The 17479-nt window shown below is 36.9% G+C and overlaps 1 protein-coding gene across 1 annotated transcript in view; it reads left to right on the top strand.

Annotated features, from left to right (window-relative positions):
- The first annotated feature begins 279 nt into the window (after nt 1-279).
- The window catches only part of LOC150084531 (uncharacterized), a 228006-nt gene continuing 210806 nt past the window's right edge, over nt 280-17479 (top strand). The window contains exon 1 of the mRNA XM_090376275.1: nt 280-475. Within this exon, the coding sequence (XP_090232401.1) occupies nt 458-475 (18 nt within the window). The 5' untranslated portion in view covers nt 280-457. The remainder of the gene's footprint in view (nt 476-17479) is intronic.

The following is a 17479-nucleotide window of genomic DNA, read 5'->3' as shown; positions in this document are numbered from 1 at the left end:
GTATTAAAAATATTCTAATAAAATGAGTGAAAAAAGTAATTATATGCAATTTTATACGTAGCTAAAACTAATAGTTTATTAGCTGATTCAGTTAGATTTTTCTTTTATATCTGGTATGTTTTGCGTGTATCGTTGCCTAGCGCACAGTTTTAAAATATATCGAAGTTGTCGAATGGGCAATCTGTATCGTTTAGTGTTAAAGAGCTATGAGTGAATTTTGGACAGTGTCGAATGCTATTCAGTGTATGATATAATTTGTGTTATTATTCTGTATTCAAGTGCACGATCCTATTCCACTAAACTGTAATGGTCTTTCTGTAATAACCCACTGGTTGACACTTGGTTCATAGAGCAGAGTTGTGCGTTACACGATGCCGTCATATTTTCTCAACGAAGGTCACACACGAAAGCAAGAAGCGAGGGTTTAGCTCCGAGCTATAAGACAATACGGGCCAACATGGCTCATGGTAGTGAGGTAGGTTGTCTTATGTTGTTCAATTTTGTTGATAACATCTTTTTCGAATATTTTGGAATGGAAATTTGCCACTAAGTGAACATTTGTATAGCAATGTTTCTATCCGAGTTGTTCTTCAAGACGGCCGCTAAGATTTCCATTGAAATTCTTCTCAAAGTTAACAATTCACGTCACCTTACATTCTAAGATATGGTATACGTCATTTTTTAATCTCTTTATGGCACCAGTAACGAGTGGATTGTGCGCACATACCTTTAGACGCCCTGTCATAGGTGACAAAATAAAAGAAACTTCGAACAAAATCATGCGATTTTAGATGCAACATATTAACAGCGAATTTTATTAGGTTTTTGCAATAGGAGAAAAGTCACGTACGTTGACGTGTACCTGCGAGTTTGTTGCTTGATATCAAATGAAATTTGTTTTATACAGCAAACTAGTAATCTGCTGTGAGATGATTATCACTTATATAAATAATCCCAGATATGTTCCCGTTTGTAATTTGAAATGGGCTTTTAATTAATATATATCTATAATATTATTTGCCCTTGTTTTTATATTCGGGTTTCTTGTCTAGTGAGCATGATGTCACATAATTAAGAAACCTTCATATTGGAGACCTCATTAACTGTTTGGTGACAATTTTTAATTAAATTGTAATTAAAAAGTAACAGCGAGGAAAAGTTTATCCTCGTTGTTGATAAAATAAAATATGCCCAATAGATCATCGTATGCACTTCTAATCGTAATAATACTGCACGTTAGGAACTTAAACGAGATAGTTTATTGATGTCAATTTGAAAATAATAGCAATACAGTATTTTACAAAGGAAATTATAAACACAGGAAAAGGGAGTGACGAAAGCCGTATCTTATGACGTACGACCAGTTTTCATTACTGAAACAAAAAAAACCCCGATGGTATTAAAATTGCTTTACGTTTGATAAATACTTGTAATGATGCGACTGAAATGTGGATAAAAACAATGAAGTTTGTTGAATCGTAGTACCGAACTTGGTTGGTTTGAAGTGGGCAAGAGCATTTGGCACCTGGATGGAAACAACTTGTTTAATTTGACTGAAATATAGGAGCCTATTATTTGAAATAGATCTCCCCCCCTTTAATTTTTTTAACCCTTTATTGAAAGCTTTTGTATCTCTGAGAATAATTTTCATTCCAGTGTATTAACAGAAATTCTACGGTGTATTCTAGGGAAAAAATGTCCAGCAGAAAAAGCCAAAAATGGTAACGTACACCAATCTGGCAATGGGAAGTTTGCAAAACTTCCAATTTTTTTTATAGGTAGGTTAGTAACAGTTCTTGCCCCTTCCGTTAGTGTTGCTTTCCATCAGTTTAGAACTTATTGTAAAGTTGTTAGTTGTTTTGTAATTGTTATCCAGGATTTATAAATTGCAGTCAATAACACACAATTCATATTTTACTTGTCAGTACCTTTAACAGCAGGTATTTAGAACTCATATTTGAGCTTCAAGAGGAACCATTTGATATAAGAAACAGGAGAATGAGCCTGGACCTTAAGTTAGCTGTTGAAAATGCATTGGGGATGAAAGTTCCATTTCATAATTTGAAGTTGAGGAACTTCAACTTTTTAATGATTTTATGGCAGTTCTATTGTTGGAATTGGTTTAAACCCATTTGTGAAGAACAGCAGGAAAAAAACTCTGCCAGGATTGTTAATTTTTTTATGTTAAAGTGTTTAATTGCCAATGATAATTAATACAACAATAATGTACATTACATGTTTTACTAATTAATATTAGTACATGTATTAAATATCTATACCATTAATCAGTATGATTATCATTACCATTCTAGCGATTGAGGGTACATAGGAAAAAAAAAATTGCCACATGAATAAAAAAAAAAAGTCTTAAATGAATGTTCCATGAGATTATATCCATATTTCATTGGATGATTTTGAGTTTTAATGAAACCTCAAACATTAAAGGTGTTAGAACCTATAGTTGTTACCATTGTTGGTATATTTAGTACCATTCATGTGTTAAAGGTAGAGTTGATGATCTTATATAAACAAATATTCCATTCTCAAGTGTTACAGAACTATGAACATTTAATGTTACAAACACAGTTTGCTAAAAAGTGGGTCATTCAGAGGAAGATCACAGTATTTGAAAAGAAATGCTGCCATTATTATCACAAAAGCTACTAATGCTCCAAATGTTGCAAAAGATATAGTGTAAATTTCCATAGTTCATTGAGAAATTTAGCTGTTAGGTTTATTTAAGAGAAATTGCAGAATGATAGTGTCAAGCAAAATGCAAAGTTTAAGTAAATATAGGGTACTCCAAAAATGTATTAAAAAATTCTGAATATATTCTAGTGTTCAAAATTAGAAAACTTCGTATACAGGCTATCCATAACTAAGGAAACACGTTTGCCTGGAAGTAATAACGCTAATTTAAATATATATTTTGATTCATACCAGCACAATGGAAAGGGCATATATAAAAAAAAAAAAAAAAATTACATCTGTTCAGTATTGGCTGCCATTTTTGTTTTTTAAAAAAAGGTAGTCTTTTGGGACACCAATTTTATAAAATGATCTACAGAGTAAGTCACAGTTTCTCAGAAACGTGCATGTTCTCAAATTCTGTATTGACTGCAAAGGTCTCTCTCTGCTGAAGCTCCAGCAGAGAAAGACCTTTGCTAATTACTAAATACTTCTGATGTGAGTAGCTGGAGTTTACTTGTACTCTCTGTTTAACAAAGATATTCGCATGACATCTGTAAGATACTCCTTTTTTGTTTTACTTTTAAATAAATAAATTTTTAGGTTTTTTTTTTTACTGAATTTAAAACATTTGTTAATTATGATATACTAAGCTCAATTAAAAATATCAAATGAAAATAAACAAGAGACCAATAATAATAATAATAAAGTTTTTATTGTATTTTTTAAAAATTTTCAAGGTTACTGATCCCCGAATTGAAACGCAAATGCTGCATCGTGTCTGGCAGTTATGATGTAAATGCCTTTATTTTTGTCAGCTGTTTGTATTTATCTGCCAAAATGAAATCTCTATTGCAAGAATAACCACATGTTGCTGGCATTTTGCAGAGATGCCACATGTAAATGGGAACTGATTAGGAAAAAAAGGGACAGATTCTTTCTTTTGCTTTTCTGGTATGTATGTTAAATTCCAACAAAAAAATTCATGTATTGTAATTCGTAGTACAGCAATACTCCACATAGCACTGATAATTGGTACTGAAACTATTCCATATTATGTGAAACCTGCTGATTGAGGTATAATTATAATGGGTTTTAATTGAATGCGTACCACAGAAACAGTCTACAAACAAATTATAATAAATCTATAAACAATTTGCACTTATAGCCAATTAAAAGAATTTGAAATTTTAAAAAATATTTTAAAAAATATTTCATTAATTTGAAAAAATTAATGAAAAGGTAACATCATGAGAGATGAGAAAAAAGGTTTAAAAAAGTGGCTGTTTATTTAGGTATTTCAATAATGAAGTCTGGTGAAGCCGTCTCTTCTTTTTTTCGTGAAGTCTTTGTAGTATCGAATCTCATCTTGTAAAATTTGCCGTTATCTTGAGGCTGCGTTCAACATTCGGATCTCCATTCTAATTGCCTCACAGGCCATGTCAACCCCCTAAAAAACTTTATCTCCAGTTCTTCTGTTGAAAATTGTTTTGGTGGCACTTCAGTGTTATCCACTTCAGAATTGTTTTCCTCTTCTGCATATGTAGTTTGCTTGTCAATTTCCAGGAGAGTTGCATAATCTAAGTTGCATGTGAGTCAATGCAGTCACGTACATTGGCAGTGTCCAAAGTTTCGAATACCAAGTCTTTTCCGACCTTCACAATGTCTTCAGAAATTATCTGAACTTGTGATTCAAAATCAGTGAAATCATTTACCAAATGGGACAAAACATGCTGCCAAACAGAATGTATGTTGTTGGCAGTGATTTCTAGCCAAGATGAAGATATATTTTCGATCGTATTTAAAGGGGGTAAAAAATAAATTTTGAAATGAAAAGGTTGAAAAACTATCATGTCGTCTTGTCAGGATGGAATTAAGAATACAGAACGCTGTTGCACGTTGCAGCTGACTGCCTGAAGGGAGCTATTGTTACATGTGCATGGTAGAGAACATTGGTGGGTATAAGTACAGTGGAAGATTTAATTTTTTTTTATAAATTTAAAGAAAATAAAAGAAAAATTTTAATAAAGTGGTGTCTGTCAGATGCAGCGTAATCAAAATGTGGCCTACTGTTGTCTTATACAACAGGATAATGGCCAGCAAGGATAAGGAGTTGATCCTATTGCCTTATATAACAGCAGAATTGCCTCCTATTCCTTGCTGGCAGAATTCTTTTATATCACTGACTGAATTTCATGATCTGTTCTAGCCTCCTGTTAGCACTTCTCAGAGAATTTCATGTCAGACCACATTTACCCTTATGCCTTTTTTGTTTTCCACCATATATGCATCTGTGTTGCACCATCTGGTTTTGTATGTTATTTTGGCATTATTGCTAACTATATGTGGTATCTTGCATTTATCAATGTTACACTTCAATTGTCACTTCCCAGCCTATCTGGCTAATTTTTGTAGGTCTTATTAGGTTAAATTTTCTATGTTACAGAGATGTGACTTTTTTTATTTTTAGCAAAATGGCTATAGAATTAATGATTAAAAAAAAGATTAAGTATATGTATGCAGACCTACAACACCTGGTGCTTTCTTTATTCAAAAATATTTATTTATAGTAGTTAATTCCAACACTGGACATATCTACTTGAAGTAGATATGTCCAGTGTTGGAAGGTGCCCTTTGTGGGCCCTTACAGAGGCCCCACAAAGGGCACCATAGGCGCCTCTGTAGCCAGGTGGGAAGGAGCAGCAGTGCGTAGCACATGCCTCTTGAATAGACCGGAGTTTGAGTCTGTCATCACCAAATACGAAGGATGCGGAAAGGTCACGGAATGACCACCACATATCCCGGAGCAATATGGCCTTAGTTGCTAATGCTCCTAAAAACCAAATAACAACAAAGGGCACCAAAAGTGTTGTGAGGAATAAAAAGTCAATATGCTGAAATTATTTTACTATAATGAAGTTAGCAGTTATAATAAAGGTAATAATATATTTGTGGAAGTGTATTTCACACTTCTGTGGTTGTTAAATTATCATTAGGGTTCTGTCTCCCCATATCAACATGTTACTTACAATTGTAGTAGTAGTGGAAAATGATGCAAGAAAGCTAAAAATAATAAATTACACACTTCACACATCCATAACCTCCAAGTATTTTAGTTCTTCCTTGAATTTATTCAAACGACAAACTTCCACAACAGATGGAAGTCTGTTCCAATCAACCCCCCCCCCCAAGGTAAATTTCTGCACATCTATCATGCAACAATCCTTCCTCAACTTGAATTTATGTTCCATCATATGTGTAGTCTGAGCAAGAAGAAGCATCCCATCAGCATTGAGTTTGCTGAATCCATTCAAAGCCTTAAAAACATCAATCAATATGGTCCTTGAGGTTGTCACAGACATTCTCTCAGATATGCCAAACAAGCTGTACTTGCTACCTGGGAGTCTAAAATGCTGATGGAACTGATATTCGGGTGACACTCAAGTCAAGTGGACCCAATTTCGGCAAAGTCTGGACGGTCTGTGACAGCCAAATCCTCTACTTGCACCTTCACGATGGTGGGACTGTTAGTAATTCTGGGTATAACTTCCATGCACAAGTACATGGTGGGTGACCACCCAGGTATGAACTAACGTAAGCAGGGGTGAGGTGTGGCACCCACACCACATGGAGAAATGCCGCCCCTCTATGTTACCAGGCAGTACTGGATGGTAGATGACTCTCATCAACCGGTGAAATACCACCACTTTGCTTATTGGAGGCGTGAAGTGGTGGAACCCATATTTAGTCTCTAGAGCTACGTTTCGGTCAAACCTTCCCTATCTCTTCCATCATGCAGTATGATTGATGACTTTTGAGGTTATGATGAACGTCGTGGCGAGATCCAATATTCCCTACATTTCGAGGGTACAGCTCTAAAACGGTGTTCGCAGGACCAGCCACTAGTTAGTACACTGGACCGAACCTATTTGGTAACTCTCTGGAGGCTTCCGGATCAGCTAGTGTATAATTTTGCTATCTCTACTCTGCCAGATAGTGACTGGAGGGAGTCCGAGTAGTGTGTATGCGGGGAGCATTTTCGAGGCCACATTATGTCAAGGATCTGGGTATATTCTTACCACGTGTATGCCATATCCAAAAATTTCATTACTTCATACAGCATGTCCCACCCACTTTTTCTTACTATTGAATACACCATGAATTATGAAACTAATAGAGCAAGCGTATCTGCGAAGAGATCTAAACATTCCAAGCACTTCCTAATTCATTTCACAAATATACATGGTCTCAATTCTAATCTCAACGATGTCCATTTCCACTTGCAGTCTGCCAAATCCCATATACTTTTTCTGACAGAATCCCAGTTATCGGTTGATTCAACTACTGCTCATCTCAGATGCCCAAATTATTCGCTGTATGATTCCTTTTGCCTCAAAGGTGGTACTTGTGCATATGTCTGTTCTGATATCCCCTGTCAGAGACTTGGCAATTTGGAATCTCCTCTCTTTGATCTTTTCTGGCTTAAAATCTCTCAACCTCATTGTGTCAAATTCATCTGTTGTCTCTACCATTCTCCCAACTCCACTAATCAATTGGAGCTCTTTGACTTCCTCTCTTTGCAACTTGACTTTCTGCAGTCCAACTTTCCTAACAGTGAGGTAAGTTTCCTTGGTGATTTTAATGTTAACAACTCCAGCTGGTTTCCGTTTTCTAGTCACACCGACCCAGCAGGTCGAAATGCTGAGGCTTTTGCAATTACTAATGACCTAGCACAGATTGTTCATTTACCTACAAGAATACCGGACAATCCTAATCATACAGCCAATACGCTTGATCTTTTTCTCACAAACAACCCTTCTAAGTACATGGTCGAAGTGAGAGGTCCTTTAGGCACTTCAGATCACAACTTGGTGATTGTTTCTTCTCCAATGGAACCTTTATCTTACGGCTATTCTCAATCTCGTGTTGTTTGGCATTACAAGAATGCAAAATGGGATGACCTGCGAGACTTCTTTTCCTTGGTCGGATTACTGTTTCAAAACTTCTGATGTCAACGTTTGCTCAGATTGTCAGTGAAATTATTCTTGCAGGAATGGAATCCTTTATCCCACACTCCACTTTAAAATCTCATCCTTTATCTAAACCTTGGTTTTCCAATAAATGTGCTAAGGCAGTTCAAGAGAAGAATGTTGCATATAGTAATTGGCTTGTTTCTAATTCTTCAGTTTCATTTTCTGCCTACGCCAAAGCTCGCAACAATTGTAAAGCAGTTATTAATCAGTCCAAACTAGAGTTTGAACAGACTAAGAGTAGAAAACTTGCTTCTTGCCCTAATGGTAGCCGAGCATTCTGGTTTCTTGCCAAAGCTATTGGCTGCAACTTTTGCCCATCTCTGCTCCCACCTCTGTCCAAACCAGATGGTTCTGCTGTCACTTCAGCCAAGGATAAAGCTGACCTGCTAGCATCCCATTTTTCTTGTATCTCGTGTATTAATGATCTTGGTAAAACACCTCCCACCATTCCCAACACGCTCCATTCAATGCCTCCTATGGTCTTCCGTCAAAAGGATATCAGTAGGATTTTGATGAATCTTGATGCTAAGAAAGCTCCAGGTCCTGATGGTATTTCTCCACTTGTTCTCAAAATCTGTGCTCCTGAACTTACTCCTATTCTTTGCCGCCTTTTTTCACTTTCTTTTTTCCAAAGGTGTTTTTCCTTCTGCTTAGAAATTTGTCCATATCCAGCCAGTTCCTAAAAAAGGGTAACAAATCCCTCCCATCCAATTATCATCCCATTGCAATTACTTCTACTCTTTCTAAAGTAATGGAGAAATCAATTAACTGCCAACTCTTAAACTACCTAGAAACCTTCTGTCTGATCAACGATCGCCAGTATGGATTCCGTCAGTGTCGATCCACTGGTGATATTCTGGCTTATGTTACCCATTTATCGACTGATTCAATGGAAAGGTTCAGTGAAACACAAGTAGTTGCTCTTGACATCTCAAAGGCTTTTGATCATGTTTGGCATAAAGGTCTTCTAAACAAGCTTCCATCTTATGGTTTGCCAACTGTTTTTAATAATTGGTTATCCAGTTTTCTCTCTGATCGCTCACTGAGGGTGATGGTAGATGGCTCTTTGTCTTCTAACTTCTCCACTAATCCCGGTGTCCCCCAAGGTTCAGTTCTTTCCCCAACTCTTTTCCTCTTGTATATTAATGACCTTCTTCCATTGACTGGAAATCCCATCCATAGTTTTGTCGATGATAGCACATTGCATTCCACTTTACATTTTGAGAAATCTTGTCCTGCTGAATTAGCTTCAACTTCTCGAAAATTTGTTACCAATTCCTTAAATGCCGATCTTCAGGTAATTTTCCAGTGGGACAAAGACAACTTAGTTGATTTCAATCCTTCTAAAACTCAGTCTTGTCTTATATCTCGCAAAAAGGATTCTTCTGCTCCTATATGACACTCTGATTTCTAGGCAAAATGATATATCTCTTTTGGGGATTACCCTGACTTCTAATCTCTCTTGGCACAAGCACATTACAAATATTGCTTCCTCTGCATCTAAAAAACTTGGTTTTCTCTTTCGCTCTCGGCGTTACTTTTCTTCCAAACAGCTGCTCACTCTGTATAAATCGCAAATCCGCCCTACCATGGAATATTGTTCCCACATCTGGGGTGGTGCCCCCAAAACCTCTCTCAGGCTTCTTGATTCCATTCAGGAGAGGGCAGTTAGGTAATTAATGATTTATCTCTAACAGTCTCTCCACTCACTTTCTCATAGACGTACTGTTTCTGCTGCATGCCTCTTCTACAGATACTTCCATGGGCACTGTTCTTCTGAATTTGCTTCTATAATTCCCGATCTCTCTTTCAAAACAGTCTGAACATGTGCCGCCACCAGCCAACATCCATTTACTGTCCAACTTCAAACCCACAGAACCAACTTTTCATCTTCCTCATTTATTCATTCAACTGCTGTTTTCTGGAACAACCTTCCTTTGTACATATTGCCTGAAAATTACAATCTACAGAATTTCAAGTCCAATGTCAACAAATATCTTCTTTCGTCTTCTCAACCTCCAACCCAAGCACAATACTAAGTACTATAGGTTCTAATACCTCTTGTGTTTGGGGTTCACATAAAAAAAAAAAAAAATCAGATCACGTCACAGGTGCCTAGTCTTGATTCTGCAATTTGCAGAATTAAAGCCTTTCTGGATAAGAATACCAACTTGTTACCCTCGCCAATCTTGATGCCTTTCTTTATACTTATTCCAGCAAATCTACATCTTTACTGAAACGAGGCCTCCAGACCTGCATGCTTGTACTCAAGATGTGGCCTGACCATTTCCTTGTATAGATAATTACCTCCTTATCGCTGCTAGTAAAATTACTGCATATATCGTTGACAAAACCCCATGAGCTACCATGGCAGCCTGTTTTGCTGTTCAGAGAATTTCATATCTGACTGTACAGTTACCCCCAGCTTTTTTCATTTTCCACTACCCAGAGTGTAGTACCACACAGTTGATAAGTTACTCTGGAATTACTGCTAACCATATGCAGTACTTTGCATTTGTTAGTTTTAAACTTCAACTGCCATTTCTCAGCCCATAGACCTAAGTTTCCGAGATCTTGTTGCAATAGCTCACCGTGAATACTGTTAACTACACTGCCAACTTGTGTATCATCTGAAAACTTAGACTTCGAGCCTGATATATCTTCATCAATATCATTAATAAATATAGAAAACAACAATGGGCCTGTCACCGAACCCTAGGAAAATGCACTGATAACATTAGTCCACAAAAACACCACTGCCCATTGATAACCAATCTTTCTTCTACCTAACTATCCCTTTATCTATAGCAGTAATGTGCCCTTAATGCCATATTACTTCAGTTTGTACACCAGTCTTTTATGTGCAATGATTTCAAAAATTCAAGTTCTTCCTGAAATCCAAGTGTATCATAACAAAATTATTTTTTGCATCCAGTTCCTTTGTGACTACATCATAGTATCCAATCAGATTGGTCATACAAGACCGCTCCTTAATAAATCCATGCTGTGACTGTAGTATAATTTAACCAGTGACTCCCTTATTTTCTCTAGAACAGATATTAAACTAATAGGTCCGGAATTACCCATGTCACCTTTTGATACCACTTTATGAATTGGTCATGCATTCACACATCTCCAGGCCATCGGGGACCCCCCCCCCCCAAATTCAAGGATGCCCTCTTAATTATGTTAAAAGGGTTGCTTACCTCCTTTGCTGCCTCCATTAATATAATTGGATAGATTCCATCCACTGTTTTTTTTATGTCCATTTTCAACAATTTCTCTTCCACCTTCCTTTCAATTATCACAAAGTCGTTTAGCTCCTGGTTAGAGTTTAATGAACTTTGCATTTGTCCCTTCCCTAAAGAATTCCGCATCTGTAAATGTTGATGCAAAATATGTATTCAGTTTGTCCGCAAACTGAGTTACTCTTAATATATGCATAGTCTTTACTGCTGTTCTTTGTGTTTTTAGCCATAGATGTCTTATAATCTACTTTAGCTTGCATAACTTCTTTTGTGACTTGATTACAGATTAATTTATATGAGCCTTAATAATATGGATGGCTTCCATTTATTAATTAATGTTCATCCTATGCATTTTTCTTCTCTGCCAGATGTCTCAATAATTCATCTGACATCCATTTAGTCTAAGCTTTGAACCACATTTCTTCATCAGTATGAAAACCCGAGTAAGCTTCTCTGTGCTCTTTGTTTAGAATTTGCTGTTTGGTAATGTTTTCAGTTGGTTCTACTGTATAGAATTTAAAAACTGTTTTAGACCACTGTAGTCACCTTTATGAAAGTAAAAGCCTTTCCTTTACCCCTAATGGTAGTTGTTCTGTGTTCACCTGTTTCCTCTTCCCTTCAAAGAAAATTGCACCAAACCTCCTAGGAAATTTCTTTAATTATTAGCATACCCATTCATTTTCCATGTTAGAGAAAATACTTATTCCTGAATTTTTATTCTCACTTGGATATCATATTTTTGTTATATTTAAAGTAGTAATAATTATGAATAGATTCTTTCTGAAAGTTTATTCATTAAGTTTATGCTTTAAGTTGATTGTTTTTAATGCCATATAACAGGGGGTGGCCAATGAGTCGATCGCGGATTTAATTTCGGTCGATCACGACGAATTTTAAATATATAGTCATCCCTTGATTTGTGCACCTTGTGCAGTGTAATTTTTGAGATGGTAGATCGTGGCACATTTTGAAGGAAAAAAGTAGATCGCATCACAAATTAAGTAGGCCACTCCTGCCATATAAGAATGCTATAAATACTAGTTATTTTCTCAGAATAGCATTAGTAGAGGCATATGATGCAAGGAAGCAAGCTTATATAGCATCAGCCAAAAAAAAAAAAAAAAAATACCCTTCCCATTTCACCCCTCCATTCATTCACTCCAAACGTTTGTCTAGTTCAGCCTTGAATTTATGTAAGCTGTCAATTTCCACAACGACACATGGAAATTTGTATGAGCAATCAACCACCCATTGGCTAAAGGCAAATTTGCACATCTAAAACTATCTTTCCTCAATTTGAATTTATGTCCCCTCAGGTGGAGAATCTGAGCAAAGGAAGAATCCCATCAGCATTGAGCTTGCTCAAACCATTCAAGGCCTTATACACCTCAATCAGATCACCTTGCAGATGCCTTGTCTCCAGATGATGCAATTTGCAGATCCTAAGCCTTTCTTGCCAACAGCAACCCTTTGCACCCCTCACTAATCTCATTGCCCTTCTCTGTACTCTTCCAGCAGCAGTACATCATTTTTTAAAATGAGGCCTCCAGATCTGTATGCATTACTCAAGGTGTGGCCTGACCATTGCCTTATACAAAGGCACCTCCATAGCCAGGTGGGAAGGAGCAGCAGTGTGTAGCATGCGCTTCTTGATTAGACCGGGGTTCGAGCATGTCACCATCAAATACGGAGGATGCAGAAAGGTCAAGGGAATGACCACTGCATATTCCCGGAGCAATATGGCCTTAGTTGCTAATGCTCCTAAAAACCAAATAACAAACAAACAAACAAACAGCCTTATATGATGGGATAATCACTTCCTGATCCCTGCTAGCAAAATTACTATATGTCATTGACAAGACTCCATAAGCTACTCTTACAACCTGTCTGCACTGCTCAGAAAACTTCATATCTAACTGCAAAATTACCCCCAGGTCTTTTTCATTCTCTACTACCCTAATACTGCACAGTTGGTATGTTACTCTGGGGTTATTGTTACCCATATGCAGTGCTTTGCATTTGTCAATGGTGCCTCCGTAGCAAGGTGGGCAGGAGCAGCAGTGCATAGTACATGCTTCTTGATTAGACCAGGGTTCGAGCCCATGACCAACAATTAAGGAGGATGCGGAAAGGTCAGGGAATGACCTTAGTTGTTAATGCTCCTAAAAACCGAATAACAACAGCATTTGTCAACGTTAAACTTCAGTTGCCACTTCTCAGTCCATCTCAAATTTTCTAGATCCTGTTGCAGTAGTGTACCATCTTTGCTGTCATTAACAATCCTACCAATCTTCTTATCATCTGCGAACTTGGACATTAAGCCTGATATACATTCACCAATATCATTGATAAATATATAAAACAACAACTGGCCCAACACTGAATTCTGGGAGACTCCACTAATAACATTTAGTCAACAAAGAGCAGTGTCCATTGATTACCACTCTCTGTCCTCTCCCACTTGACCATCCCTTTTTCCATAGCAGCAAGTTTCCCTTAACTTCCATGTGCAACAGTATGAAAAGCTTTCTTAAAATCCAAGTATATGAGATCAAAATTATTTTTGCATCTACTTCCTTTGTGACCACATTGTAGTATACAATCAAATTTATCAGATAAGGCTTCTCCTTCACAAACCCATGCTGTGTCCGAAATATAACTGCAGTCTTGTCTGGATGAACCTGTAGTGCTTCTTTAACCAGTGACTCCAATATTTTCCTTCGGAATAGAAGTTAAATTAACAAGTCTGTAATTACTTGTCACATTTTGATCCCCCTTTGTGAATTGGGGATACATTTGCACATCTCCAGGCTGTGGGAACCTCTCCTGAGTTCAAGGATGCCTTCATAATCATGGCTAATGCAGTGGCGTAGCTATGGGGTGGGGCGGTCTGCCCCGGGTGACACTTTTCACGCAAGACACAGTTTTATTTTTCGAAAATTCTTTTATTTATGTTGTTGTGTTTATTAATTAGTGTGTTTATTAATATTAATTAGTGTTGCTAGTTGTGAGAGAAGTTTTTCTAAATTAAAATTGATTGAGAATTACCTAAGATCTACAATGAGTTATATTAAAAGAGGCAGCACAGGACATAAGTAGGCCATTAGCCTAGTACTGTAGCTAGAGCTTTTGCCGCCAGCAATCTACCTTGAATTTAAGAAATCTTGCCATACTGTCTATAGAACAGCAACTGAGTGATGATATAGACTTCGACAATGGCATCGATGATTTTGCTAACAGAAAAGCAAGAAAAATAGCATTTTAGAATGTTGGAATTAAAGTTTTACTTCAATAATAAACGTGTTTTTTTTTAAAATTTATTTCCCTATACGTCGTGACTTTTTGTAGTATTTTTGGTGTGTATTGAGAGGGGTGACAAACTCGGGGACTGGCCCTGGCGGCAAAAGCTCTAGCTACAGTACTAGGCTAATGGCCTACTTATGTCCTGTGCTGCCTCCTTTAATATAACTGGATAGATCCAATCCACCCCAGGTGCCTTTCTTACATTTAACTTCAACAATTTCTCCTCTTTACTCTCAGTAATTACAATATCATTTAACTCCTTGTTAGTGTTTGATGAGCTTCTGGCCTCCACTTCTGTACAGTTTAGTCAGTTATAGCCTATTTAATCCACAATATAGCCTTAAAAATAATAAAGAAAAAAAAAAAACGATTTAAGCACTTTTGGGCTTGAGCACAGTTTTGTATGCATTGTACAGTGTCTGAATATATAAGTAAATTGTTGGGCATGGTATTGCAGTTGGAGTCTGGGATAAATCTCCCCCTCCTTCTCTTAAATGTACTGTGGGTAAAATATGCTACATTTATAGTGAAAAATGGTAGAAATTGATACCACTGAAATTAAAACAGAAAAAAAATCTTGAAAAAAGAAATATATGCACAGCTTTTAATTTCCATAAATTCAATATTTTATCTCAGAATGCCAAGCACACAAGTTTTTACTCCACTGCACCGTGATAATTTTTTTATAACATGAGTGAGTTTCTTCAGCGATGTGATTCTTTAACATGATAAATGGCTATTTTGTATATCACCCAGCAATAATTACACCCAGTGTTAGTGCTAGACTTCAGTTTTGTGAATTAGTGTTTTCCACTAAAATACTCCTTTGTTTGAACTTTGTTGTTCTTTTACGCCCTTTAAAAAAAAAAAAATGGACATTGAGTGCATTGCCCCTGCTGCTTCCCAATTAAATTTTCTGCACAGACTTACTTCCAGGGCTTGTCTGTCCTTGTCAACCCCATGGATACCTGTCTGCTTATTATTTATATATTTATTTTAAATTTATTTGTAAATAAATAAAAAAAATTTACTCATTTACATGATTGTTTTTTTTCTTGTTTTGGACTATACATCTTATAATTTCTTAGGATACATCTTATAATTTCCTTGCTAAACACATCCTATGTGTTTAGCAAGTGTTGCTTTACACGTGTAAAGCAACGCAACACTGGTGTTACACGCACACACACGCACGCGCGCACACACACACAGTAATCAATGGGTGCTGCTCTTCGTGGACTAACGTTATTAGTGGAGTCCCACAGGGTTTGGTGTTGTTGGGTCCACTATTTTTTGTATATTTATCAATGATATTATATCAGGCTTAGTGTCCAAGTTTGCAGATGATACAAAGGTTAGCAGGGTTGTTAATGACAATAATGACAGTGTGCTACTGCAACAGGATCTAGAAAATTTGGGAAGATGGGCTGAGAAGTGGCAACTGAAGTTTAACATTGACAAATGCAAATTACTGCATATAGGCAGAAATAACCCCAGAGGAATGTACCAACTGTGTGGTACTACATTCAAGGTGGTAGAAAATGAAAAAGACCTGGGAGTATTGTGCAGTCAGATATGAAGTTTTCTGAGCAATGCAGACAGGCTGTCAGGGCAGGTCATGGGGTTTTGTCAATGATATACAGGAATTTTGCTAGCAGGGAAAAGGAAGTGATTGTCCTTCTGTATAAGGCAATGGTCGGGCCATGCCTTGAGTACTGCATACAGGTCTGGATGCCTCATTTTAGGAAGGATATAGATTTGCTTGAGCTTGTACAGAGAAGGGCAACAAGATTGGTGAGGAGAATGAAGGGATCCTCTTACCAAGAGAGGCTTAAGTTCTGCAAATTGCAGCAGCTGGAGACTAGGCACCTGCGAGGTGATTTGATTGAGGTGTATAAGGCCTTGGTTGGGTTGAGCATGCTGAATTCTGATGGGATTCTTCCATTTGTTCAGGTTACGAACCTAAGGGGACATAAATTCAAATTGAGGAAAGACAGATGTAGAATAGATGTGTGGAAATTTGCATTTAGCCAGCGGGTGGTTAATTGCTGGAACAAACTTCCTTCTGTTGTTCTTATGGAAGTTGATAAGTTAAATAAATTTAAGGAGGAACAGGATAAACATTTAGAGGGAATGGTTGTGTGATTTTTTTTTTTTTTTTTGGCTGATGCTACATAAGCTCATACGTTTGCTTCCTTGCATCACATGCCACTATTACGACTACTACTACATGCACAAATGACTTGTTTATCTGCTTAGGCTGAACTATCATGTGTTGAATGGGTGTGTTATTTGTTTTGTCATGTTTTAAAATGAATGATTCTACTGAATAGTGAATTTGCATCAAATTTTGTTTCAAAGTAGGGAATGGTGCAACAGAAATTCAGAAAATGTTAAAATGTTTTGAAGAAGCTTTTGTGATTTGCTATTCAAGAACTTTTTAGTGGTTAGAATTAGCTGCTTGTTTATTAAAGACGAATCTTGCTCTAGGTGCACTTAAATTTCAAAAATTAGTGATTCGGTTGCTCTTATTTGTTTAGATCTATAATTATCATTATTTAACTGTGCAAAGTTTCTGGTGAAATTGGTATTTGTTACGTGATGTGTCACTTAAATTTAACGCAAGATTTGCAAATGGGATGCATTTCAGCAAAGTTTGTGTGTCACATCTTCCTTGATCACAGAGAGCAGCATGTTCTCACATGTCAGATCTTCATTAGTGTGCTGCTGCTGATCCAGGCTTCGTTTCTTCTATAATTACTGGTGAGGAATTGCGGGTGTAGTATCATAGTACACCCGCAATTCCTCATATAATGCAAGAAAGCAAGCTTATAAAGCATCAGCAAAAAAAAAAATCCCACATCTTCTCACCCTCCCCTCCAATTATTTGTCTTCCTTGAATATATTTAAACTAGCCACTTCCATAAGTGGGTAGTTTAAATTTCCGCACATCTATCCTGCAATCATCCTTCCTCAGTTTGAATTTATGTCCCCTCATGTGTGTACAGGAACCCCCGACTTACGTAAAGGTTGCATTCTGCAGAACTATGCGTAAGTCGGAATTTCCCCCATGCTTGTGCAGCACCCGCAACTGTGCTTGCTGAATTGATTGAATCAAAAAAGAAATGTTCGGCGAACATGTGAATAGAATTATTTATTGTATTTTTAAAATTTTTTATCTCATGCGCAGGAAAAATTACAAAAGCG

This window comes from Mastigoproctus giganteus, chromosome 6, assembly GCF_048544385.1.
Source record: "Mastigoproctus giganteus isolate SK-2022 chromosome 6, ASM4854438v1, whole genome shotgun sequence".
Taxonomy (NCBI): domain Eukaryota; kingdom Metazoa; phylum Arthropoda; class Arachnida; order Uropygi; family Thelyphonidae; genus Mastigoproctus; species Mastigoproctus giganteus.
The sequence above is the reverse complement of the archived record's forward strand: the minus strand, read 5'-3'. Positions and strand labels throughout refer to the sequence as shown.